Below are 23,798 nucleotides of genomic sequence, written 5' to 3'. Positions count from 1 at the left end.
GCCGGCATAGGTGAAACCCAACCATTCTCAGGGTAACAAACAGCAGCAGTGCAGGTGAGGGACCAAAGCCTGGGACAGGAGCTCCTCCAGGAGGGTCAGTGAAGAGCTCAGGTGACCCTTGAGGGATGGGCATGTCTGAGCAAGCTGGTCAAACACAGCCAGATGTGGGAAATTACCTGATGGCTTGGCACAGTGCTGGGAGGTGCCAGCTGGCCAGGGAGGGAAGGGTGTGGAGTTGCACAGCTCCACAGGACCCAGCTGGAGGAGCAGGGCCATCCCTTTAAGGAGCAGCCAGCTGAGGGGAAAGCTGCAGGAAAAAATTTCAAGCATACAAGGGGCAGTTGTGCACAGGAAGAACATAGTCTGTTCTCCATATCCCTTTGGGGACAAGACCAAGTCTTAAATTATGTGTGTGTGAAAAGATCCCAGTTGGATCCCAAGAGAACCCATCTCCATGTCAGGATGAGACCTGGGACTTCTCTGGGAATGCTGGACATTACTGGGTATTATCAGAGGACCCCAATGGGAACAGAATTCTGAGGAGTGCCCACCACAGCAGCAGATCACTGGGCCCTCACATCCTGTTCCCCAGTGCTGTCAGTGGGGCAGAGTTGGGTCCCTCCAACACTCCTCTGGACACGGCTGTTGCATGATCTTTATTGTCTGTAAGGCAGAGCTGACACTTCTGAAGGGCTACTGCAGAGCTGGAGGCTGTGCACAGTCAACACTGTCCCTTTGCACCTGCCAGGGTGGCCCCATCCCATGCCAGCAGTGCTGCTCACAACCCCTGGCACCACCTCAGGCCCAGAGCACACTGAGAGTTGCAGGGTGGCCAGTTGCTGTGTTGCTGCTTCCTCCTCTTGCCCCAAAGCTTGAGCATTTCTGTCTGTGGGCTTAGGCAGTACCCTGGTTCCTGAGGGAGGCCCTCTCCTGCCTGCTCTGCTGCCAGCACCCTTTTGCTGCTGTTGTCTTTGGGGGCCATCCCAGCATGCCCCCAGCAGTGTGGGGCTGTTAGTGGCTGGTGCCATGACAGGGAAGGGATATCACAGTCTTGCTGCAGGGAAGGCGCTCTTGGGAAGGGGCACTGCCATTTCGCTGCTTGGCCCTGGAGTGGGACGAGCAGCCCCTTGTCCCCACAGCACTGTTCCAGCAGGCTGGGGCCAGTGTTGCCCCTCTGAGCGGTGCCAGCGCAGCCTCATGCCTCCTCGGCAGTGGCATCGATCCCCGCGTAGGTGAAGTTCTCAAACAGGGCCATGTTCACGTAGGCCTGTGGGGGAATCCCAGTTAGGAGCCAGCTGTGAACATACCCACATCTACCTCCCGTCCCCACTAGCCTGCTCGTGGGCACTGTGTCCCGTTGTCTCCTCACACCCTAAAAGTGACTGTGGGATTAACCCCCACACATGGTTCTGCTCTGGCTGTCCAGTCCTTGAGGCCAAGGGATGCTCCAGCATGTGGAAAAGCCCCGTGCCCTGTGGGCATCCCTCCTCCTGAGCCGCTACCACTCACCTTCCTGGCCTCCAGCATGCGGATGAGCTGCATGGAGATCTGGGCGAAGGGAGGGCGCTCGTAGGGGCGGTCGCGCCAGCACTGCCTCATCAGCTCGTACCTGGGGACGGAGAGTCGTGGGCGGCTCAGTCGCACAGGAGAGGGGATAGAAAAGCTCTTTGTGGGAGATAGGGGAAGCAGGTGGGAAACTAAAGCCCAGGAAAGGTGTTTGGGTGTGGGACCCCAGCCCATCCCTCAGCCACAATGCAGAGACAACCAGGCAGAAGCTCTTCAAAGTTGGTGCGAGCCCTGTGGGTTGCCACCATCAGCCAAGCCTCTGTCCACTTACACCTCGTCGTCGCAGTTGCGCGGCTTCTCCATGCGGTATCCCTGGGGCAGCTTCTCGTAGAGCTCAGCACACGTCATCCCGCAGTACGGTGTCCCCCCTACAGCCAGAGACACACGGGCTGAGGAGGTGACAATCCCTAGGGTGTTCCCCTGGGTCTGCAGGATAACAAGACCTACAGGGATCTGAGTGAAGGCAGGGGACAGAGAAGAGCCTTACCCAAACTGACAATCTCCCAGAGCAGGACACCGAATGACCACCTGGAAAGGGAGGAGCTGAGGCTGTGACAGAGTGCCCAGCTGTGCCCCGCTGATGGGAACAGGGCAAAGCCCAGGGTGGAACATGCAACCAGGGCTTGGGCTGAGACAGCAGCACCTCGGGGAGATGCACCAGCATCACCTCCCGCCCTTGCAGCAGCCAGAGCAATAGTATCACATCTCTGACTGCGCCAGACAGGGGTGGAGGCGGCCACAGCTATGCCCTGGCCTGGTGCCCCCTCCTGCAGCACTTACACATCGCTCTTGGTGGTGTACACGCTGTAGTTGAGGGACTCGATGGCCATCCAGCGAACTGGCAAACGGCCCTGGGGAAAGAGAGAGCAACCATCAGGGCTGTGGGACAGCCCCTGGGTGGAAGACAGCTGTGATCCAGTCAGTCCTGCCATGGTGGGTTGGTCACACTGATGGTGGGCATCCTACCCACCACACGGGTGCAGGCCCCATGGAGATGTTTCACTCCTGGCTCACCATTGTTTTCTTCACATAGACCTCCTCCCCTCTGGAGAGGCCAAAGTCAGCAATTTTGGAGGCCAGGTTTTCTCCCACCAGAATGTTTCTTGCTGCCAGGTCCCTGTGAATGAACTGAAAGGCAAGAGCAGTTAGCAGGAGCGACATGCTCCCTCCTGCTGGCCCCAGGGACCTCATGCCCTGATGGGGGAACCCCCAGGCCTCCTGGGGAAAAGGGTGAGCTGAGGGGCTTGCTGGAATGTACCTGCTTCTCACTCAGGTACTGCATCCCCTTGGCCACATCTGAAGCAAACTGGAGGAGCTGCTGGGATGTGAGGGTGGAGGCAGTGCCATGCTCCTTGGCAAAGGCTGGGTCTGTCTCCAAGACTCGGCTTTTGCGGAGGAAGTCGAGGAGGTTTCCATATGGAGCATACTCAATGGCAATGTACAGGTAGCCTGGGGGGCAGGAGGAGGTTGGGCTGCTGGGGCTCTCCCCGGCAAAAAGGAATAGACAGCTGGGCAGAGGTTTTGAGGTATGGCATGAGTGGGGCTGGGGTAGAATGGGACAGTCCTCACCCTTGTTCTCACAGGCACCCAGCAAGTTGATGATGTTGGGGTGATGGCCCAGTTTGCACAGCACCTCCAGCTCCCCGGCAAAGTCCCGATGGTCATTCTCTGAAGCAAACTCTGGAAGCAAAGGAGGGAGGAACACCTCAGGCCTACAACAGGGGCCTGTCCTCTGCTTCTCTGCAAATGACTCCTGATGCTTCCCAGTGCAAGCATGGCCCAGGACACAGCTGCAGCACTCAGCCCACCCTGCCTGCCTCCCCTTTCAGCACTCACCTTTCAGCATCTTGATGGCTGCATTCATTTTCAGGCCGTCCTTTTTGATCATGGCCCTGATTACCTGCCCAAAGTTGCCCTCCCCAATCATGTCCTCAAACTTGATGTCCTCCCACTCCAGGATGGGGTAGCTGAGTGGCTCAGGCTGTGGCTTGGGCCGGCGTGTCAGGGTCAGGGTCCCTGAGTTGAACTGTAGGATGGTCTCTTCCCCCTGGCAGATGGAAGTGGGTGAGGTTAGGGGCACCAGGCACCTCTGCCCACGCGGCAGTCCCAGCAGGACAGGAGTCATGGGCAAGGGCGGGCTCCGCACCCTCTCCGTGTGGAAGTGAGGTCTGGCTGCATCCGGGCTGGAGGCTATGGAACGTGACCTGGATCGGGCTGGGATGTGGGGAGCAGGGGACACAGTCCTGGTGGGGCAGGCGGCACTCACCGAGCCAGACTGGTATGTAAAGGTGCGGCGCCGGTGGAAAAAATTCTTCTTGATGAGGAAAAGTGCCAGGAGAGCAAAGAGGATGGTGAAGCAAGTGACGGACACAGAGCCAACAATGGCCAAGAGCAGCTGCTGGTCTGTTCCCGCCTGCTCAGTGCTCTGGCTGCCCAGGCTGGGCGGCACACTCAGTGCTCCTGCCAAAAGGAGGGATGGAGGGTTGTGGTCCATGGTCAAGCCCCGCTTGGACTGTACTAGTGGCCAGCAATGATGACAGCAGCCCTCTCCCAGCACCCAGAGCCCCCAATGAAGATACCATAACCACATCTTAAGCTCCTGGTGCCACAATGGCACAGAGGAGAAAGTGTCACAGCCCAGCTCCTGGCACTGAACAGCTGGTTTCTGGAACTCCAACCGGCTTTGGGTCAAGCCATGATCTCTTCTCATGCTGGCTCTGCTCTGCTCCCCTAGCCCCTTGATTCACATCCCCCATTGCCCAAGGCAGAGTCACTCTGTAGGTGCCATGATGTCATCATGCCACTGCTGCCCCTGTAGGACTAAGAGGAACAGGTATTCTTAGGACACAAAGAGTTTTGGTCTTGGGCTACTGCTTCAGAGCCATGTTCAGAGGTTACCACAGGCACCCCAACCACTCTTTTCTGACCCAGAATCTGAGCCCAAGCTGCAGCAGAGCTATGAGCCCCCTGCCTGCTGGGACACCCCTCTCACCGTCCCCAAGGGTCTTGGCTTTCACGGGCTGGCTCCATTCCCCTGGAACATGGGAGTTGGCACGGACACGAAACTGGTAGCTGGTGCTGGCGTTGAGGCCCCCAACGATCTTGGTGGTCTCAGCGCCGCTGTCGGTGTCAATCCACTGGGGTTCACTGGTGCCCCCCACCTGCTGCAGCTCCACAATGTACTTGGTGATGCCCCCGTTGGGGTACTCAGGCACCTGCCAGGAGAGCCTGACGGCGGTGTCGGACACGGGCTCTGCCGAGAGCAGCTGTGGGGAGGAGGGCCCTGGGAGCAAGAAAGGAGAGTGTCAGTCCCAGAACAGGGCTCCTCGTGCTGCAGAGGCTCAATGCTGCTGCTAGGATCGGACCCTGTGGATGGCAATGGCAACCAGAGCCAGGTCAGCTTTGAGGGATCTTCAGGGACCCCTGGGCCCTGCTTGGAGGAGGTGGAGGTGCTCTCCATGTACCACAGTGAAGCAGGACTCTATCCCCAAATGTTCCAGCCTGAGGTCTAGATGCCTGTGTATTGACTAGCTCTTGTGACATTTTATTTCTTCAGGCCTCCCTCACATACTGTGCTCCCACCACCTCCTCTGGGCCCTATCCTGCCTGCCCTCATCCCTAACCCCAGATTCCCAAGTCATACAAAGCTCTTGCAAGCAGAGGAGAGTGGAGGAAACCTCTCATCCCTCAAGCCTGATGCCTGCCAGTCCTCTCAACGTGTACTGTATGGTGCGAAGCCTCCCCAAAGGCCTTGCACATGCCTTTCCCCTTGGTTGCCAGAAAGCTTGGTTAGGCTGGTGTTCCACCTCCCCATGGTCTTCCACCACTTCCACACTTCAGGGGCTGCATATGTGTATGTGCCCACAGATGGGACTGTATGGCTCCCTAGGCCCTAGTGACCACCCAGCAAAATTACCTGGCAGCAGGGTTAAAGCAAACCAAAGGGAAATATTTTTTTCATGCAGAGTATAATTATATTGAGGAACTTGTTGCTACAGGGTATTGTAAAGACTGCAAGTATAGACAGGTCCATCAGGGTTTGGGCAAGGGTACAGAAACCAGATCTATTTGTGACCTGAATGTCACGTTCAGCTTAGGATGTTCCTCGGCTCTTTGGTGCTAGAGGCTGCAGGATCTAGTGAGGAAAGGAGGGTCCATTTTCCCCAAACAGCTGTTCATGTTCTATCAGAGATGGGATAAGGAGATGCCAGATCTGGGGATGGTTGCTGTTACAACTATAACTGATTTATCATTGTAATTCCCTGTTATAGTTCCCTGCATTGCTCTGGACCCACCTTTGCTGTTGATCATGACCTTATAGGGGTCAGAGGGCGGCCCCAGGCTGGTGCAGTGGTACACCAGCACCTCCAGCCTGTACTCCTTGTTAAACTCCAAGTCCCCGATGCGGGCAGAGAGCACAGAGATGGACGTGATGTTTTTCTCAGAGACCAGCCGCCTTGCAGAGTCAAAGAGATGGACAATGAACCCATGTGCTGGCTCATGGCTGCTTGGCAACTTCCAGTTGACATGAAGTATGTTTTTCTCTTCTATGGACCAGCCTTCAATCACAGGCTTGACTGTGGGCTCTGCAAACAAAAAGGCAGCAAAACCTCACGGCGCATCAGCTGTGAGACTTTGTAGGCTCTGTGCTGTGCAGGGTCAGGGAGATGGAGGCTCACCAAGGCAATCAGTCACCATGATGGCTTCAGGACCCTTGCTGCCCTCCCCTCCAGCCCCTGGCCGGCTCAGCTGCACCTTGACGATGTAGGCGGTCACTGGCCGGAGGTTCATGAGGGTGATGTTCTCGCTGTTGTCGACTGTTGGCCAAGAGGACATGTCAAAACCATGCCCATCATCCACAGTCTGCCCTGCCACCAGCATCCTCCTCAGCATCACCATGGGGAGCCTGGTATGGAGACATCTGCCCACCTCAGACCTCACCCTCCCACACAGGTTCTATCTGTGTCCCCCAGCCCTGCAGACACATACCCACAATGGATGACCATGCTGAATTGTCGTCCTTGGGCTTGTAGAAGAGCTTGATGGAGGTGATGGGTCCGTCACCAGAGAAGCTGTCCACAGGTGACACCACAAGTTGGCGACTCTGCTTGGCCAAAAGCCGGGGAGCGCTCAAGGGCACTGGTGGCACTTGGGGGGAAGAAGGGAATGACACTGGTGGAACTGGGAGCAACAAGAAACAGAGTGTGGATACATCTGCCACGTCTTGGCTCCTTCCACCTTTGTCACGAGAGTCTTCCATAATCACCCAAACCTGTCTGCTGGCACTGCAGCCCACGATGGGAGGCACCCAGTTTGGCACAGGCATGGTATTGCCACACCACGCTGGCAGCCTCCCTCAGCAACCCTGGCTTGTCCTGCTCATGCCAGCACACTTCCCTCACCTCGGATATTGACCTTGACTTTCCGGCTGTCCTGACCCCCGGTTGTGGAGACCCGGCACTCCCAGAGCCCCGTGTCCGCCTTGGTCAGGTGCCGCACCTCAAACTCACAGGTGATCTGCTTCGGCTCGATGATGGTTTTGATGACCTGAGGCACAGAGGGTGCTGTGAGCCCCTGGCTCAGCCCCACATCAGCCTGAAGCTGCCCAGCAGCCCCATGTACTCTTGAGGGAGCTGTCAACATGGAGAGGGTGGTGGGACAAGAGCACAGGGCCGTACCTTGAGCACAGTGCCGTCAGCCTTGCGCAGCTCCACGCTGTCCCTGGTGGGCAGTGGGTTGCCAATGGCCACGCAGCTGATGATGGGCTCTGAGCCCAGGTTGAACTCCAGCTCTGAGGCCAGTTGGATGATCTGGGGGAACCGGTCTGGTACACAGAAATCAACATTAGGGCTGGCCCTGCTCCTCCCCAGGCACAAGAAAGCCTGGCACCTTTTCTTGGACCCAGATGTGGCTGGACTGTGGTGCCAAGGGAAAGGTGATGGATGCTGTGGTCCAGCCCCGATCCCCACCCCACATGCTGGGCTCAGCAACACTCTCAGCACAGATAATGCTGGGATGGCAGACCAGATGTGGCCCTTGCAATGTCCTGGTTTCCACAAACTTGGAGGCTACTTCTGCAGGCCAGGGTCCTGCTGAACCAGCTGGTGAGACCAATAGCTAATGGCCCTCCCAGCCACTAGTGAGGAAGGAGTCAGCGCCCACTTGAGGGTGAGGGATGAAAACATGCGACAGACCTGTGCCAGTCTCACCTGATTTCTCACAGTGCTGCCCATGCCAGCCTGCGGGGCAGACACAGCCACTGAAGCGGTTACAGCTGCCTCCGTTTTGGCAAGTGCACTGCAGCGCACAGTCAGGGCCATAGAATCCTGAGGGACAGGCTGTGGGAAGAGAAGAGCTCACTGCTACCCCTGGCCATGGCACAGGATCACAGAGAGAGCAAGCAGTTGATGCAGGCTGCAGTACTGCTCAGACTGTGCCAACCCTCAAATGCGGAGAGGTTTGCAGAAGTGCTGCTAGAGAGCAGCCAGGCCTTGGAAGAATCCCAGGCTGGGTGGGAAAGCTGATGGACACCCATGTCCCTGTACCTTGGTCGCAGCGGGAGCCACTCCAGCCGGAGGCACAAGAGCAGCCGTAGGGGTCAAGCAGGCAGAAGCTCAGTCCCCGGCAGCCCTGGGCTCTCTGGCACGTCTCCTGGCAGTTGCGGCCAAACTGGCCTTCCTGGCAGGCTGAAAAAAGAAGCATGGTCTGCCCTCACCCACCATTCACCCATGCACTTACTGCTTGTGCATGGCACAGAGCTGGCTCTGGGGCCCAAGCCTCACCACATTGAGGAGACATGGGACCCATGTGGGTGCTCCAGCTGTGGCCCAGAAACAGAGGGCACTGAGGGTGGGGAAGTGCTGGGGATGAACATGGTGTTTCTAGACACAGTGCTCAGGTCTAGGGGTGAAAGAGAGCCCTCACATGTGCCCTGGGCACAGCACCCAGTGCAGGGCAGGTGGAACCCACCTCTCTCACAGCGGGTGCCCATGAACCCTGGAGGGCAGATGCATTCACCAACATGGTCATGGCAGATGCCACCGTTCAGACAGTCGGGACAGTCCTTCTCACAGGATGGTCCCCATTTCTTCGCAGGGCAGGCTGCAGAGAGAGCAGAGGGAGCCAGAGTGCCACCTGCTGCAGGGCAAGGGTACGCCTGTCCCCAGTCCCCAGGCAGCCAGGGCCCTGCTCACCTCTCACGATGAGGCGGTAGAAGGCACTCCACAGAGGGCTGTCCCCCATGAACGTGGCACTGTAGACACCATTTTCGCTGACACTGACATTGGGGAGTGTCAGGACGACGTGGTCATCCTGCACCTCACCCCGGTCTGTGGTCTGGTAGTAGGTGCCTGCGAGGGGACAAAGGGTTATCTGTGACCTCCCTCCCGTGCGCCCAGGCCAGCGCCAGGCACCAGCTGGGAGCAGCTCCAGCCTTGTGTCTGCTCTTGGAACCACTTGCCATTTCTTTTCCACATAACATCTGTCTCCTTCCTCTTGAGGATCCTGGCAGAGAAGGTGGCAACCTCGGCAACATTCACAGACTGTGTGGCCTTCACCGGGAAGAGGTGGGCTGCAGAGGAGGAGGAGGCACAAGTTGCAGAGCAGTCACCCCCAAGGGCACTCACACCCGAGGGCAGTGCTGACACCCTCAGACCAGTCACACCAGGACACACCCTGGCACAGCCCAGCACCCATCACCTGTTTCTTCTGGAATGTTATGACACATTTCCCTGTTCGCTCCATGTTGGACCCACGACCCCCAAAGCTTCTGCAGGGACAGGGCTCCCTTTCAGCCCCTTCAGGCAGACACCAAGGAATGAGATTTGGCACCCTGCCCTCTGACCAGCTCACCACTTGCACAGAATGCTGCTGGCAGCAATCTGGGGAGGCGACATCTGGGACAAATGTGTGTGGTGCACCCCTCCTGCTGGTGAGGTGTGGAACGCTGCAGGCAGGGAAAGCAGGGCAGCTGAGGGGAATTAAGTGTGCAGGAGGCTGCACTCCAGCCCCCAGGACCAGCAGCCCCGTCATGGCTGTTTTCCCTATTCCCCAGGTGCTGGGGCGTGCAGCAGCGATGAACTCCCAGAGTATTAATGTGAGTCAGCCAGACCCCAGCCGGAGCACACACAGGGCTATAAATACCTTAAGGCCTGGGAAACCAAGCCCTGGGCGTGCCAGGACAGACACAAAGGAGGACACAGGCGGCTGCTGGCTTTTGGAGCCTGGCAGTACTCCAGCTTGCACACACTAAAAGGAGCCACGCCGGGCTGGAGCTAAAACACATCCAGCCCTGTATCGTGCTCCTCTGAGGCCAAGGACCAGGAGGAAGCAGCACACACCGCAGACGCCCAGGGAAGGGCACTGCAGGTCACACTTGGCAGTAATTTCTCAGAATTGCCTCCCCACCTATCCGTCTAGTTGGGAACTTTCTCCCATAGACTTTGAAGACTCCAGTGGAGTGGTGGGCTCACAGATATGGCCCTCACTCTTTTTTCACTCCACCTCGCTCCTTGGAATAAATGGTGACAGTTCCCTGGGGATCCCCAAACACAAAACTTTGCATTTGTGCACACCGATTTACCATGGGCACGACTATTGAGCACACCAAGTCACTCCATCACTGCAGCCCTCCCTGGCTGCATCTCTCCCCTGTCTCTCTGTCACTCCATAGTTCAATCTTTATCTCCCCAGGCAGCTTGGGGACAGCAGCCAGCACAGCCGCTTGTTCAGCTCTTTGAACCCACAGTTGGTGACCCAGCTCCATGCAAAGATCTCATGCCATGCCAGTGGGAACTCCCTCATGTGACAAGGACTGCTGTCGCCCTGAGAATCAGGCCTTCGATATTGTTTTTTACAAGTTCTAGCCACTTTCCCAGGAAAGTAACTATAAACATAGGTGTTTATACATTCCATTAAAGATATGCCTTTTGATGGACGTCTCTCATGGCCAATGTGGTTGGGAAGGTGTTAGCCTGACTGTCCAACCCCTGGTCGTGGTCAGAAACCAATAAATACTGAAAGAACAAATAAACAAGAATTATTCTTTCACTACACCTCAAGCTGCGTCTGTGTGAACCATTTCATGACCAACAGTGACAGACCATTCCTATTCTTACTCTCCCTTCTTTTAGCCAGTTATTTACTCATGCAAAGATCTCTCCTGCTACCCCCTGGGTGCAAAGTTTATCTCAAAGAAACTTTGAAGGGGAGTTTTCCCAGTTTGCTCCAGGAATTTGAGTAGACAGCATCAAATTTGGTCTTCCACAGCATCCTCACTGCTGCCACCCCAGAGATCCTACCACTGCAAACTCAGCTGCCTTTCTCAGGGACCATACAACCACATGTTCTGCTCTTTATTACAGTTTCTGATAATTTGCCAGGTCCTGACTTGAGTTTTCAGGCCTGTAACTCCCTACCCAGAAGTTTTTGGAAAGTCTGGTTTCCCAAGGGCCCAACACAACCTTGCTCACTGCACACCCAGCCTGGCAATGTCTTGCTGCTCCGTTCTGCTATTCATTGCCTGTCTCCTGCTATCAACAGTGGCATTTTAGACAGACCCCCCAGAAAATTTTCCCAACTTTTCTGTTGTGCACACAGATACAAAAAATCTTAAAAATGTTGGTTTTCTGTAGTTGTTTTTCTGGGTGTCTTCCTGCTCTGGAAGGTGTAGCTGAAATTGCTTCTCAGGATCATTTTGGTTTGCTTTACTTTGTTTTTTTAGCAATGCTTCCAAAATTTATCAAACCTCCTAAGTTCTTCTCCATGCATGACCTTTTGGGAGCTGCCAGCTTTCCTCTAACAGCATTCCCCACCCACTGTTTCATTGCCCTGGCCTGCTTTGGTGTGTTCTCAGGCTAAACAGGAGAGATGAGATGATACACCAAGTCCCTTCAGTGGGTTCTGTATCCAGCCCTCCTGCAAACACACAAATTTTTTGCTTACTAATCCCTTTATTTGTCTTGACTTCTCCTCCAAACAGAGCAATAGCAGCTTCTTTAGAACTTGTGAAAGAGACACCTTTTTGGAACTTTCAACTCCCACAGGGGCTTGAACCCATGCACTGACTAGCTCCTCCAAAGCACTATTTTGGCCTGGCTAAGTGGACCCAGGAATGGGACTGACTGAGTACACCCCACTGTCCCAAGGATGGAGCCCCAGAGCCGTGACCTCCGTCCGTGGTTTATAAACAAGTGTAGCATTCAGAGGCTGCAGGATCATGTCCAGGGAGGCTACAGTTACCAGTGACTGATATGGTCAGGAAACCATTTATTCAGCACAGGAACCAACGAGATTCAGAGACAGAGAGCCCCGAACAGAGGCAGGGTGATGGGTTTTGTGGGACAGAACCAGGGTGGAGTTTAAGGTCAGGGACTAATCGGGACATAGCAAGGGAGAAACTGCATGGGCTCAAACCAAATTAAATCCCCGGGCTGCCACTCCACGAGGGGTCCGGGGTGGAGCAGCTCTTCCCGGGCTCACAGGGCTCATCCCCTGAGGCAGAACAATGGAATTCACACTTCCCGGGCTTTAAAGACACACCTCTCACTTTAACAATGCTTATCTGAAACTAAATCTTTGCCTCCCTGGGCGGGGGGCACCTCACAACTGCCCCTTTTCTTCTATTAAAATTTGATTAGGAGCTTAGAATGTTTCTAAAATTTACACCATAGAAAACCCAACCCCCCGACAAAGAACCCGCCTTGCTTTGTGGGACACTAAAAACAAACAAGGACATCTGGGAGTGCAGGAATCCCTCTGTGCTCCTCACCCCATGCTGCTGATCATGTTTCCCACACTGTCTCCTTTCCCCCCTGCTCCATTCCTCAGTGCCACCCTGCTTGCTCAGACCATCCATCTCTGTTTCCGATTGGACCACTGCCATTTTTCAGCTTGAATCTCTTTACATGGACAAAAGCTGAGCGCTGCTCCCTGGGGGATGCTTGGGCCCTGCCAGCAGCCTCTGTGCACCAGCTTGGAGACACTCGATCTCCTTGCTGAAGCTGTGTCTTAACACTGGCAGGGAAACTTGTATTCCCTCCTCTTCTCAGCAAAAGGTTAAATGTTTTAGCTAGACTTTCTGAAAAACAGCTAGAAAGCACCCTGAGGCAAACATCATAGAAAATTTCAAGTTTTGCAAAGTCTCAAGCACAGGGAGGGGAGGTCAGAGGGGCAGTGTGGAAGAGTGCTGCCCCAAGTGGTATCCCTGCTGCTGATCAGACCAGGGATGCCCTTTCTTATGGCCCAAAATAGGAGTGGGAGAGGAACCCAGCACTGCTCTTGGCTACTGTGCAGTCTGGCAGTGCCTCTCAGCAAGCCCCACTGCTGGAGGGGTGACGTGCTACCCTGGGATGGTGTTTGCCCAGCACCTGGGGAGATTGCCAAAGATCTGCCCCAGCACTACCTCTTCCCCTTGAGCCTGTACTGGGGCCATGGGCTGGCACAGCTCCAAAAGGCTGCCCCCTGCTCTGGTTAATGATTTCTAGATCCTACAACCTCCTCCAAGGGCACTCAACTTCCTCTTGGACCTTGCTCTTCTCCCAGACACCATTACAAACCCAGATGGCTCCTCCATGTGGCTCAGCCATGCTCCTCCAGCTGTATATCCCTTCCACCTCCACCCCACCGGTGCTGGTGGACCCCAAACCTAGCTTATGGGTCACCACTGTCCCCATACCACCCTGGCTGGTACTGGGATTGTGAAGCACAGGGCAGGCAAGTTCCTTGACTGCTCCTGCTGCCCCCAAAAGCCACTCACCATTGTGGCTGTTGTGCACGTAGACCACCTGGGCCTGCTCGGTCGGGGTGCGCCCCAGGCAGTAGAGGATCCCCACCGGGTCGCCCTTGGAGAAGCCCCTGGCCTGGACTTGGTTGCTGCGGTTGCGGTAGTTTTGGAAGCCCATTTTGGGATGGGTCATCACGATCTTGTTCTCCCGCTCGATCTGCAGGTAGCTCACGTCGCGCTCCCCCATGACACAGGAGAGGAAGAAGTCGGAGTGGGACAGGCTCTGCACGTTGGCAATCAGGGTGATGTCCAGGATGGCCCCTGGGGTGAGGGAGCACAAAGGTGTGTCACCGCTGGGCAAGAGCATGGCCACATGTCTCAGGGCCAGATCCTGTCACCCAGATGTCTCCCCCTTTCCAGCCACCCCCATCCCAGAAGGCACAGCTAGGGCAAAGCAAGGTGGGTTACAGATGCACTGGGATGACACGGTGGGCAGTTCTGTTCTCCTTTTGCAGACACCAGCTGGATCAGCTCCCCAACATGAGCCAAGTATGCATCAGAATGGGGATCTTGGGGTGCCTCTCCTCCCATGTCAGAGATAGGCAGCCAGGGGCCTCTAAAGGCTCCAAATGGCTGATCACAAAGGGATGTTTCCTCCCTCCCAACCCTGTTCCGATGGCGCCACTGAGTTTCCACAGCTGCCTCATCCCACCAAGCCACCCCGAGGCAGGGGCTGCTCACTTGGGGCAGACGAAAAGGGGCAATTTACCTGCCAGATGTGGGAAGAGAAGTAGAAGATAAACCTGGAGTCCCATATCCTTGGAGCTTGTTCCGAATCTGGCAGAGGTCAGAAAATCCCCAGCATTTCCTGGCTATGGGGGTCAGAGCTGGAGGCTGTGGCTGCCTAGGAGCTCCACGTGAGCGGCAGCTCAGGACCGCTGCTCCCTGCCCGTGCCCCCCATCTCTTCTCCATGCTGCTGCTTGACTTCCAGGGCAGCTGGGATCACGTCCTGTGGTGCATAGCCTGAGCACAGACAGAGAGATGCCCCCGTTTCTGCTGGCTCCGTGGCAAGCCAGCTGCTGGCGAGCAAGGCTTGCTGGCCAAGGGGCCACCAGGGTCCCCTGCCTGGTGGCAGCTCTTCCAGGGAAAGGCACTTGCCCACCCCTCCAGGGGCTAGGGCTGCACGCTCAGGGTTCCCTGAGCCATGCTGAGCCCCTAGCCCAGGCAGGAGGTGTCCCAACCCTGCTTTTTGTCCTAGGTTCAGAGTGCCTCATGCCCCAGCCCTCCCGGGCGGTGGCATCCCCATCCCCTCGGTGCAGCCCGGCGGCTGCTGGCTGTGGGAAGGGCTCTCTGGAGCAGGGAAAGGAAAGGGGCCAAGGGGCCGTGGCTGGCGGCGGCGGCGCAGCCAAATCCTGTTTCCCATGCGGCGTTTCCTGCTCTCCACCCATTGTTTGGAAACGGCCCTGACTCCAGGAGCCGTCGGGAGCAGCCCTGCACAGGCTGTCCCCCGGGGAGCGGCGTGCGGCGGGGCTGAGGCCGAGCACACCTCACGGCGCCTCGGCCTCCCGCCGCCACGGGCCGGGGTGCGAGGCAAGGCCCACCCGGGCCCCGCGCTCGTCCGGCACTGGCCCATTGGGGACACTGCCCAGGATGAGGGGCTGAGTGGGAGCACAGGCAGGGTGTCAACAAGCTGCCCAGCTCACATGGGAGGGTGGCCACTGCCCCAGGAGAAAACCCTCCGTGTTATGGTAAGCATGTCGCGGGGGAAGTGGAAGCCTGGCTTTCCCTGAGCACTTTCCCATGCACAGCACTGGCATGGGCACAGCACGGCATGGCCTTGCTACAGCCCAGCCCCAGTGTGAGGGTCTCACACCCGGCATTCCTGGGAGGCTGTGCCAGCCACCAGCAGGCTGCAGGCTCTTTGCCTGGCAAACGAAAAGCATTCCCCAGGAAACCACCATAAGCTTCACACACCAAACCTCACAGTGCTTCACAAATCAAACTGTTCCCATGTGAAAGCCAGGGCTGCCAGGGAGTGAGTCTCATGTTTTGATGTGTCCTGAGCCCATTCTGTATCCGGCCAAAAATCTAAAGCACACATGGAGAGGAAAGGGAAACCCATTCATCACTTCCGACTATTTACAGAGTGCTCTGGGGCTGTGCGGTGCCCATGGCACGCTGAGGGAGGGATGGCAGTGAGCAGGGGCTCTCACAGTGCAGCTGCCTGACCACCCCACTGCAGGAGGGCTGGAGATGATCTGAAAAACATGGACACCAGGTGCAGCTGCCCTCATTTGCCTGGAAAATGAAGCTGGCTGTAGAGGCCAGTCAGGCTCAGAACTGTGTGCTTACACGTGCAACTCATTCTGTGCTTCCCTGGCAGCTGTGGGGGAGCTCATCACACAGAGCCTGAGTTACAGTGCACTCTGAGAAATGCCCTCTTTCAGCAGGATCCGTTTGAGGATGGGATTATTTGCACAAAATTTTTGCAGAATGGGAGCCATATGGGGTCATCCTCTGTACCAGGCCGTACCCAGGAGATCTCAAGTAACCATTGAGCAATCTGACCAAACATGATTTTTTCGCATGTATTTTTTTCTAGGAGCACCTGGATAAGAGGTGTGCTGTCCATCTGTGTAGATTCCTTTGGTGGAGGTAGGGTAGGAGACCTTTCAGGGGAGTTTTGTGGGGATGCCCAGCCAGGACCTTACAGCTCCAGCTTATCTGTCTCCAGAGGAGGCACCAGAGAGAGGCACAGCTGAGCGCAGCTGAAGCAGCTCTCCACACTTGGTCTCCTGCAACATGGAAAGCTCCCGTTGCCCAATCCACAGGACACTCCCAGCACCTGAATATCTGCTGATTTATGGACCTCAGCTTTTTTGCTGAATCACAACAGATTTTTAAAAAACCCCAAAGACTGACAAAAATACCACTTTTTATTATCATTTGCACATTGCAATGCACAGCACCCATGCCAGAAACCATAACACACAGACACATTTCCTGATAGGAAATACAACCACCCTGCAGATCCACCAATGGACTGGGCTGCCTCAGCAACACTTTCTAACCCTGTTTCTCTAGATGCTTGTTTTGTTTTATGACAAGACTGGGCTAAGGACTGCTCCCACCAGGCACAGGAACATCCTGGAAGGGGGGTAGTCGAGCATCCCCAGCCCACCTGGGTAGCTGGGAAGCAGGAGCTGCCTGCTGCTTTGGCATCCAGCATATGCCCACAAGATGAAGGACAGGCTGCTGGGAAGTCCTTTCCCTGAGGAAAGGGTGGGATGTGTGGCTGTGGAGGGGCCCTTTGGCCACTGGGGGAAGAGGGGCCATCCTGTCCCAGTTGCCAACAGCTCCAAAGTGCTCTTGCTGGCAATGGGCTTCCTGTTGTTTGAGCAGGCGTGGGACCAGGGAATGGGGAGCAGGGAAGGGAGCTTGGGACTCTCTCTTACTGCAGAGGCAAAGCCAGAAGCAGCCAGCATTTTCCCTGCCTGGCCTGTGGCTCTGCCAGCTTCGCCCACTCACCTGCCCCATCACCGCTGGACACAGGGGCAGGTCTGTGTGCCAACAAACACCCATGAGATGCTGCTTTGACAGTCAGATTTCTCAGAGTTTCACTGACCCCACGGCAGGACTGGCAGGGAGAACTATAATAAGTGGCAGGTCTGCATGGGGGGTGCTGAAGGTGGTGGGGCACTCCCATCCTCTGGGACCCTCATGGACAGGTGCTGCTCACTGAGCTGCTGCTGCTGCTGGGCCCAGAGACTTGCCAGCTTGCTGCACGCTTTAAACACCTTTCTGCTGGAATCCCAGCAAGACTTTTTTTTTTTCTGTACGACACTTTCCTGCTGCCTCAGCCACAGATCCCCTGGGCGGGGCTAGCTGTGTGCCCCGTCCCAGGTGCGTGGACCAGCACCTGGATCAGGCTCAGGCTGCTTTCCTCCAGGGCAGCATCTCAGGGCAGATGCCACAGGGTGCCCCCTCTCCCTCTGGAGGCCCCCATCCCCTCCCAGTGTCCCGCTGCATTTTCAGCAGGCTGTCCTGCCGGCGATCCCGGGCGGCCACACGGCTGGGGAGGTGCTGGGGCGCGGCTGTTAATGTGTAACCGGCACCGCCACCTTTCACCGGCTCGGGAGCGGCGGGGCCGGGCGGGAGCCAGGCTGGGTCCCGGGCGCTGCGCTCCGCGGGGCCGGCGTGTGGGGGCTCGGTGGCGGCCCTGAGCCGTGCGGCCGCGGCCACACCTCACCCGGCACGGCCGGCTCGGCCGGCTTCCCGGCTTTCCCCGAGACCTGTTCTTCTGGCCGGAAGTTTCCTGGAGCCAAATGGCTCCTACCTGCCTGCTCTGCTGGTTTTGTAGCCTCCTCTGCGCCTGGTCAGTGGGGATGGGACAGCCCTGCAGCCTTGACCACCAGGTAGGGGAGCCGCGGGGGCTGCGGCGGGGGCAGCAGCTGGGGATGGGCAGGGCCCTCGCTCCTGGTCCTGCCAGCACAGCTGGGGTGCCCACGGGGCAGCAGGGCCTGGCAGGCAGCTCCTGCTCTGCACAGCTCAAGAGAAGAGGAGCGATGAAAACCCTTGGAAGCCAGTGGAGTTAAATGGGAGATGTGCTCTGCCGGTGGCCGCCAGCCGCAGGGGTGGTTTGCCCGTGCCCAAAGCCTGGCTGTCCTGCTCCCAGCCTTGGGCTGAACATGTCATGTTTTCCAGCCTGTTCGCCAGAGCGTGGCCTGGCAAAGCATTGTCTGACCCATGGCATTTCTGACTGTGGGGGTCTCTTGGCTGCAGGTGTAACACAGCTGCCCATAAAGGGTGCATGGCAAGCAGCTGTGAGACACATCCCTGAGGAGGTCCCAACCCCACACTCCCTTTCCCAGTGCATGGTGATGCAGTGACTGGAGCCAGGGTGATGGCAAGCATGGGGCCAGGATCCCTGAGCACCTGGCAAGGAGCAGGAAACACAACTAACCCACTGGGACAAGCACTGCAGCCAGCAGCTTGGCTGCATCAGGCAGGAGCTGAGAGAATGAAGGAAAGTGGCTGTCATAGGCCACTGACCTTTCCACTGAGCTCTCAGTTGTTCCACCCAAAGGTTTGCACTGTTTTCCAAAGCCTCCCTGAGCTCAGCTGTGCTTGAGCTTGAAACAGGACCCATGTGGTGCCCCTGTGGCTTGGCGCAATTATAAAACAATCCTCAGCACTCCAGGTTTATAATGGGCATATCTGTTCCTCTACCAAGCAGGAACAGCAGGGTCTGATAGGAGGTTTAGGTGGACAGGAGGATGAAAGGAGAGGTGAAAGAAATGGAAAGCTGAGCCAGCTGGAACATAGCTAGACACAGAAACCCAGGACTATGGACCACAGTAAACTTAAAACACAGCATCTCTGTTTGCAAGGTCCAAACACAGCACTTAGCAGCTTGTGCCTGCCCAACCAAACTTAAGTTGCTGACCTGCTCACTGGCAGCTTCAGATTGGACATTTGACCCCCCATACTAAAAGCCCAGGCAAGAGTAAGCATGCTGGGGACTGCTCCACAAAACTGTCTGTGTTGGGGCACCCTGTTTTATTGGTTAAAAAAAATCCATCTGGGTTAACTGATCTTTCCATCCTGCTCTGCTGGTCTTCTGGGACAGTGAATAGTCCTTGGTCTGTTTTGTTTCCTAATCCTGACAAAGCCAGCCAGCAGTAAGCCACAGCTACTCAGCATGTATCGTCAGGAAGGTGGGATAGATGGAAGCATTGGTGAATTGTCCTGCCCAGGTCCCAGGGAGCTGCTCCTGGTGTGGGTGACTGGTACAGGTGCCTATTGCTCTGCAGACTGGTCAGCTTCCTGCCTGTCCTTGCAACAGACAAGACTCACCTGCTCCAGTGGGAGGATGCCCAGTGTCACACAAGAGCTCCCAGGGGGTGGAGGTTGGGATCCAGGGGAGGAAAGGGAAGGCCCTCTGCAAACTGACCCTGTATGACAGCTGCCCTGTACGGAAGGACAGGGGGGTGATGACCTGCTGCCTTCCCACTCATCCATTTGGGTTTTTCCTGCAGTCCTGCATGCTCCTCTTTTACTGTTTCAGTCAGCTGCTCTCAGTCTTGGGCTGTCCTGCTCATCTTTCTCCATTTATCCAGGCCCACTCCAATCTGGCAACTCATGTGTTTTTTAAATGTGTGTCTTTCTTATTTTAAACTCTGCAAGGGTAATTAAGACATTTGAACCCTTGGGGACTCTTTCTCTAGAGACACTCCCCATCATGGATAGCCCATCTCAGACAGTAGCTCTTTTCCCAGGGATGGGCCGACTGCAGTGGGAAGAGCCTTCAGCATCCTCCAAGTTCCCTTCCAAGAAACATCACCAGTTTGGACCTCTCCTTCAACTCCTTGGTCATGCCCCATCACAGGACTCTCTTGAAGCATTTCCCTTCCCTGCACTCTCTCAACCTCTCCAGCAATGGCAAGCTCACGCTGAGCCCAGGAGTCTTCTCCAACCTTGGGACACTGCTTCTGCTGGACCTGAGCAGCTGCGGCATCACCTACATCCACATGGACGCTTTCAAGGGCCTGGGTAACTTACACACACTGCTTCTAAGAAACAACAGCTTACAAGAGCTTGATGTCCCTTTCCTTTTGCCGCTGAAGGCTCTTTTCCACCTGGACCTGCAGCACAACGCGCTGGTCTCTGTGGACACTTGGAGCCTGCAGCTGATGGAGACAGTCCCGCAGGTCCGTCTGGAAGGGAACCCCTGGGTGTGTGACTGCAGCGCGCACCCTCTGCAGCAGTGGCTGCAGCGCAGGCGAGGTGAGCGATGGGGATGGCTGGCAGGTGATGTGTCAGGCAGAACCCTGAGCATAGGAGTCTTTCTTGATCCATTTGCTCTGACCCCTGGGCAAGATCTGAGATGGCTCTCTGTCCTACCCTGCTGAGGGACAGCAAACCAAAAGGTGATGTGTCTGGTCCTTGCTTGCAGTTATGCAGGACACCACGGATTTCTAAAAATGTCAGCAGGATAATTTGGCCGCTCTTCTGGGAAAAGTGTTGCACATACACTTTGGCCTCTAAATCCATTGTTATGTGTCTTTGTGGAGTGACCACATTTTCATTGTTGAGGGCTTGTCAGCTCCCTCTCTGGAGCTAGGTCAGACTCCAACCAACTGAGCTCAGCTCCGAGTAAGAGCATTGGGGTTTCTGTGGGTATCCATGAATTTGTCTGTATTCAGTTTAAAGGAGCTGCTATCACAGTCACACACAGCTCCTTGGTCATGGGATTTTCTCTTTGGTTGTTCCCTACAATACGCTGAGGGTCAGCAAGTCTGTAAGGGAGAGCCAGGAGCACCTTGCAACACATCGCATCAACCCCGGAGAAAGCGGGGATCGTCTTCTGTAAATTAGAGAGGAGATGGGTGCAGACCCCCATCCCACCTTATCTCATTTGTCTCCCAGCTGTGCAGGTGACCTGCTTGTCTCCCCCGGGGCTGAGGGGCCAGGACATCGCAGCTCTGGATTCTCAGGACCTGGGCTGCCAGATTAAGCAGCGGTTTGCTCGTGGGCTCAGCACAGCACAGCAGATCACAGTGCCTGAGAACAACAGTAAGTTGTGCAGATTCAGAGGGGTCCATAAGGTCTGACATCTTCCTGTCCTCCGTTATACTCGATGGGGCTGTGGGTGGAGACTCCCTGCTCTGCCCCACAGTCCCTGAGGCTCAGGCTGCTGGGCCACGCTGGTGCAGTGGCTTGGTGGGAGGGTGGCCAACACTTGGGTGGCTTTGTGACAGGAAAGTTAACAGGTGCCACAAAGCCACATGGAGCACAGACTCCACAGTGGTGGGGAGCAGTATCAGCCAGCTGTCAGGCAGTTTTGCCCCCACTGTTCACACCCCCTTGGTAGCTGGGTCTTGGTGAAGAGCATCTGTATTGCTCCTAATGAAAGTGATCTAGTGCTGGCTGCACGCTGCAGGCAGGCACAGGGCTGGAGAATGGGGAGCACTGGGTGTGCCACAGGCTGACCATGTGCCTTTCCTGTGTCACAGCCACTGCACTGCCGGCCAGCAAGGGGGGAAGGAGCTGGCCATACCTGGTGGGATTCCTAGCAACAGCCATTGGCCTCTCCATCCTGATCGCACTGGCTGCCAAGTGCAAGCTTGTCCACAAGAACTTCGCCAGCTACCGCCACCGGCCACTGCCCGAAATCAGCTCCATTGGTGGCAGCCCCATGGAGGATAGCAGCAGCTGGGACAGGGGCTCCTGTGGGAGCCATTCCATACCTGATGCTGCCGACCTGCAAGCTGAGGATGATGATGGCTTCATCGAGGATAACTATATCCAGCCCAGTGAGCAGCTGCCAACAAAAGGGGAGCGGGAGTTGCATCGCTCCATGTGAGCTTACAAGCTTACAACTCAGCCACCGCTGCTGTGGCCTCTTGCTGTCTCCCTAGCCCCACCCCTTTCCCACCTGCCCTTGGCTTTGGGCCCCACGTATTTGGGGCAGGAGGAAAGGAGCAGAGAGGAGAGGAGAGAGGGATGGGCTAAGAATGGTGATGAAAGCTGAAGGCAGCCAGTCCCAGAGTGTCACAGCATGACACCAGTAGGCAGCACTGTCACAAGGACACCACACCAGCTGCTGCTTTCCCAGCCTTGCTCAGATGCTGAGGCTGAAGGAGGTGGTGCCTATAGTGCCCGGGAAGCTGGTTGCAGTGGGAAAACAAGCCTGCCCTGGTGCTGCCACGGGGTCTTGGGCGCTGGCCCCACTGCCCCATGGTGCCAGACCCAGCCCTGCTCTGTCCCTCAATGCGTTGTCACTCTGAGGTGTGATTAAAGCATGATTTAGCCCTGCCTCTGCCTGCAGTGGTTTGTTGGGACTCTCCCAGTGACAGTGCTCGGAGGCGACCCTCAGCCCCACGGCTTTTTTTTGCATGTGCTTTCAAGGACTATGAATACATTCCTCTAACTGTGGTGAAGAGAGACCACATCTGTGGCACAATGAGTGCTCTTATCCAAACAAATATTTCACCTGCTGTGGTGCAATCATCGCAGGTTTCTGTGCATGTCTCTCCAGCCATGGCCCTTCTTTCTTTTCTCTTTCCTCTCCAGGAAGGCAAGCTAAAAGGCACCTTTTCCCTGTCAGCTCTGCAGAGCTGAGCAAACTCATCAGTGCTGCCAGTTGCAGTGCCAGGCACATGCGCTGGGGCGAGATGACCCTCCCCCCCAGCACCCATTAGAGTTCCATGTGTCTCTTTAACTGTGGAGTTGTACAAATGCGATAATTTTTACATTCTTGTTATCTTTGTGGTATGATGAACAGCACATGAGACATAGGCAACTGCAAGTTATTTCTGCTGGAGTCATTGTGCCTTCATGGGTTACTCTGGAGTTAAAAGAAGGGAGCAGCAGTGGCATTCACCTTTAGTAAGTGATTCATAAGGCTGTTACCAACAGGTTGGGAAGATTTCCCAGGGCACAGCCCAGTCATTACTATCCCTGATAGCTCAGGAATCTCTCCATCATACTCCAGAGCATGAGGTATCAACACAGGACAGCATTTTTCAAAGTTCTGCCACACAGCTAATTCCTTCACCTCCTTCAAATCTCTATTTCACTGCTAACACCTTTCTATTTCTCCACTCATTAAAACATTTACAGTGTCTAAAAAATTAAAAAATACACCTGAGAATGTAAACCAAAGGGGAAAAATGGGTCAGGCATTGAATGGATGATACAGGCTAGAGAGCCACTTGAAACCATGAGCAGTGACTCAAGTCAGGCTTCTTTCAGTGGTCAGCCAGATTTTGCTCTTAAATGCCATATTTCTAAAGTGTGCTTTACTTTTGCAGTTACTGTTTCATTGTTTGTCTTCTGGGTTCATCAGCTACCCATGAAAATACACTATATACTGTATATTTGGAAATTTCTAACATCATTTGGGTAAGAGATTTAAATCTGAGGGCTGGGAAAAAGCATGTCAGTTATCTTTTGGAAGGTATTTTCTGGGCTTTTCAACATGCTTTTCAACCACATGAATTCATGCTAGATGAAGTATTTTCTTTTTAGTCTCAGTGATGTCTCAAAAGAAGTTAAAAATACAGGTGCCCAGGTTTATTTTTCCAGGATCTTATTCACCAGTCCCTCAGCACTTAGTGGTTGGATGACTTGTCTACTTTTACTCTGCTGAAAGGCCCACTCGTTTATTTTTTAGCCAAGCAGACAAGGCAGGTTTTCTTGTGTGTGTGTGTGTGTGTGTGTGTTTGTGTGCATTTTCTGCCCCCTCAGGCAGCTGCAGTACAAGCAGGCAGGAACCTGGCAACTCATGTCTGAGGGGAAATACATCTGGCATGCAGAGCTGGGAATACAAGGGGTCAGAGCATGAGAAGGAGGATCCTTCTCCAGGGATGCACACAGGAAGCTGCGGTGAGGGCCTGGCTGAGGCTGGCTGGGAGCAGGAGCAGGTATGCAGGCAGACTGGTTCCAGGCTGTGTCAGGCAGCAGCTGCTGCTGCACGGCTCAGCCCTGCCACAGGGTGAAACAGCT

The 23,798-nt window shown here is 55.6% G+C and overlaps 2 protein-coding genes across 6 annotated transcripts; one reads left to right on the top strand and one right to left on the bottom strand.

The window, feature by feature from the left end:
* Window positions 1–643: 643 nt before the first annotated feature.
* On the bottom strand, window positions 644–14,915 carry TIE1 (tyrosine kinase with immunoglobulin like and EGF like domains 1). Of its 4 annotated transcripts, none has more exons than XM_023932592.2 (23): window positions 14,058–14,915; window positions 13,322–13,609; window positions 9,026–9,136; window positions 8,760–8,915; window positions 8,536–8,667; window positions 8,112–8,252; window positions 7,776–7,904; window positions 7,245–7,390; window positions 6,969–7,113; window positions 6,556–6,714; window positions 6,246–6,383; window positions 5,862–6,152; window positions 4,559–4,849; window positions 3,833–4,026; window positions 3,403–3,613; window positions 3,136–3,246; window positions 2,825–3,015; window positions 2,581–2,694; window positions 2,347–2,417; window positions 2,054–2,094; window positions 1,838–1,934; window positions 1,510–1,609; window positions 644–1,267 (listed from the first exon to the last, which is right to left on the bottom strand). In XM_023932592.2, exons 1-23 carry the CDS (start codon window positions 14,101–14,103, stop codon window positions 1,196–1,198), a joined length of 3,375 nt encoding a protein of 1,124 aa, XP_023788360.2. In that variant the 5' UTR covers window positions 14,104–14,915; the 3' UTR covers window positions 644–1,195. The 4 variants fall into 4 exon arrangements, with proteins under 4 accessions (XP_023788360.2, XP_023788358.2, XP_023788357.2 ...); XM_023932590.2 differs by having other exon boundaries at window positions 3,713–4,026; window positions 14,058–14,909; XM_023932589.2 differs by having other exon boundaries at window positions 3,713–4,026; window positions 6,556–6,747; window positions 14,058–14,630.
* On the top strand, window positions 14,621–22,108 carry C9H1orf210 (chromosome 9 C1orf210 homolog). 2 transcript variants are annotated; one of them, XM_023932594.2, is made up of 4 exons: window positions 14,621–15,037; window positions 19,568–20,075; window positions 20,718–20,864; window positions 21,305–22,108. In XM_023932594.2, exons 1-4 carry the CDS (start codon window positions 14,711–14,713, stop codon window positions 21,652–21,654), a joined length of 1,332 nt encoding a protein of 443 aa, XP_023788362.2. In that variant the 5' UTR covers window positions 14,621–14,710; the 3' UTR covers window positions 21,655–22,108. The 2 variants fall into 2 exon arrangements, with proteins under 2 accessions (XP_023788362.2, XP_023788361.1); XM_023932593.2 differs by lacking the exon at window positions 14,621–15,037 and adding an exon at window positions 17,416–17,704.
* Window positions 22,109–23,798: the final 1,690 nt, after the last annotated feature.

This window comes from Cyanistes caeruleus, chromosome 9 (genome assembly GCF_971803275.1).
Source record: "Cyanistes caeruleus chromosome 9, bCyaCae1.hap1.1, whole genome shotgun sequence".
Lineage (NCBI taxonomy): Eukaryota > Metazoa > Chordata > Aves > Passeriformes > Paridae > Cyanistes > Cyanistes caeruleus.
The sequence above is the reverse complement of the archived record's forward strand: the minus strand, read 5'-3'. Positions and strand labels throughout refer to the sequence as shown.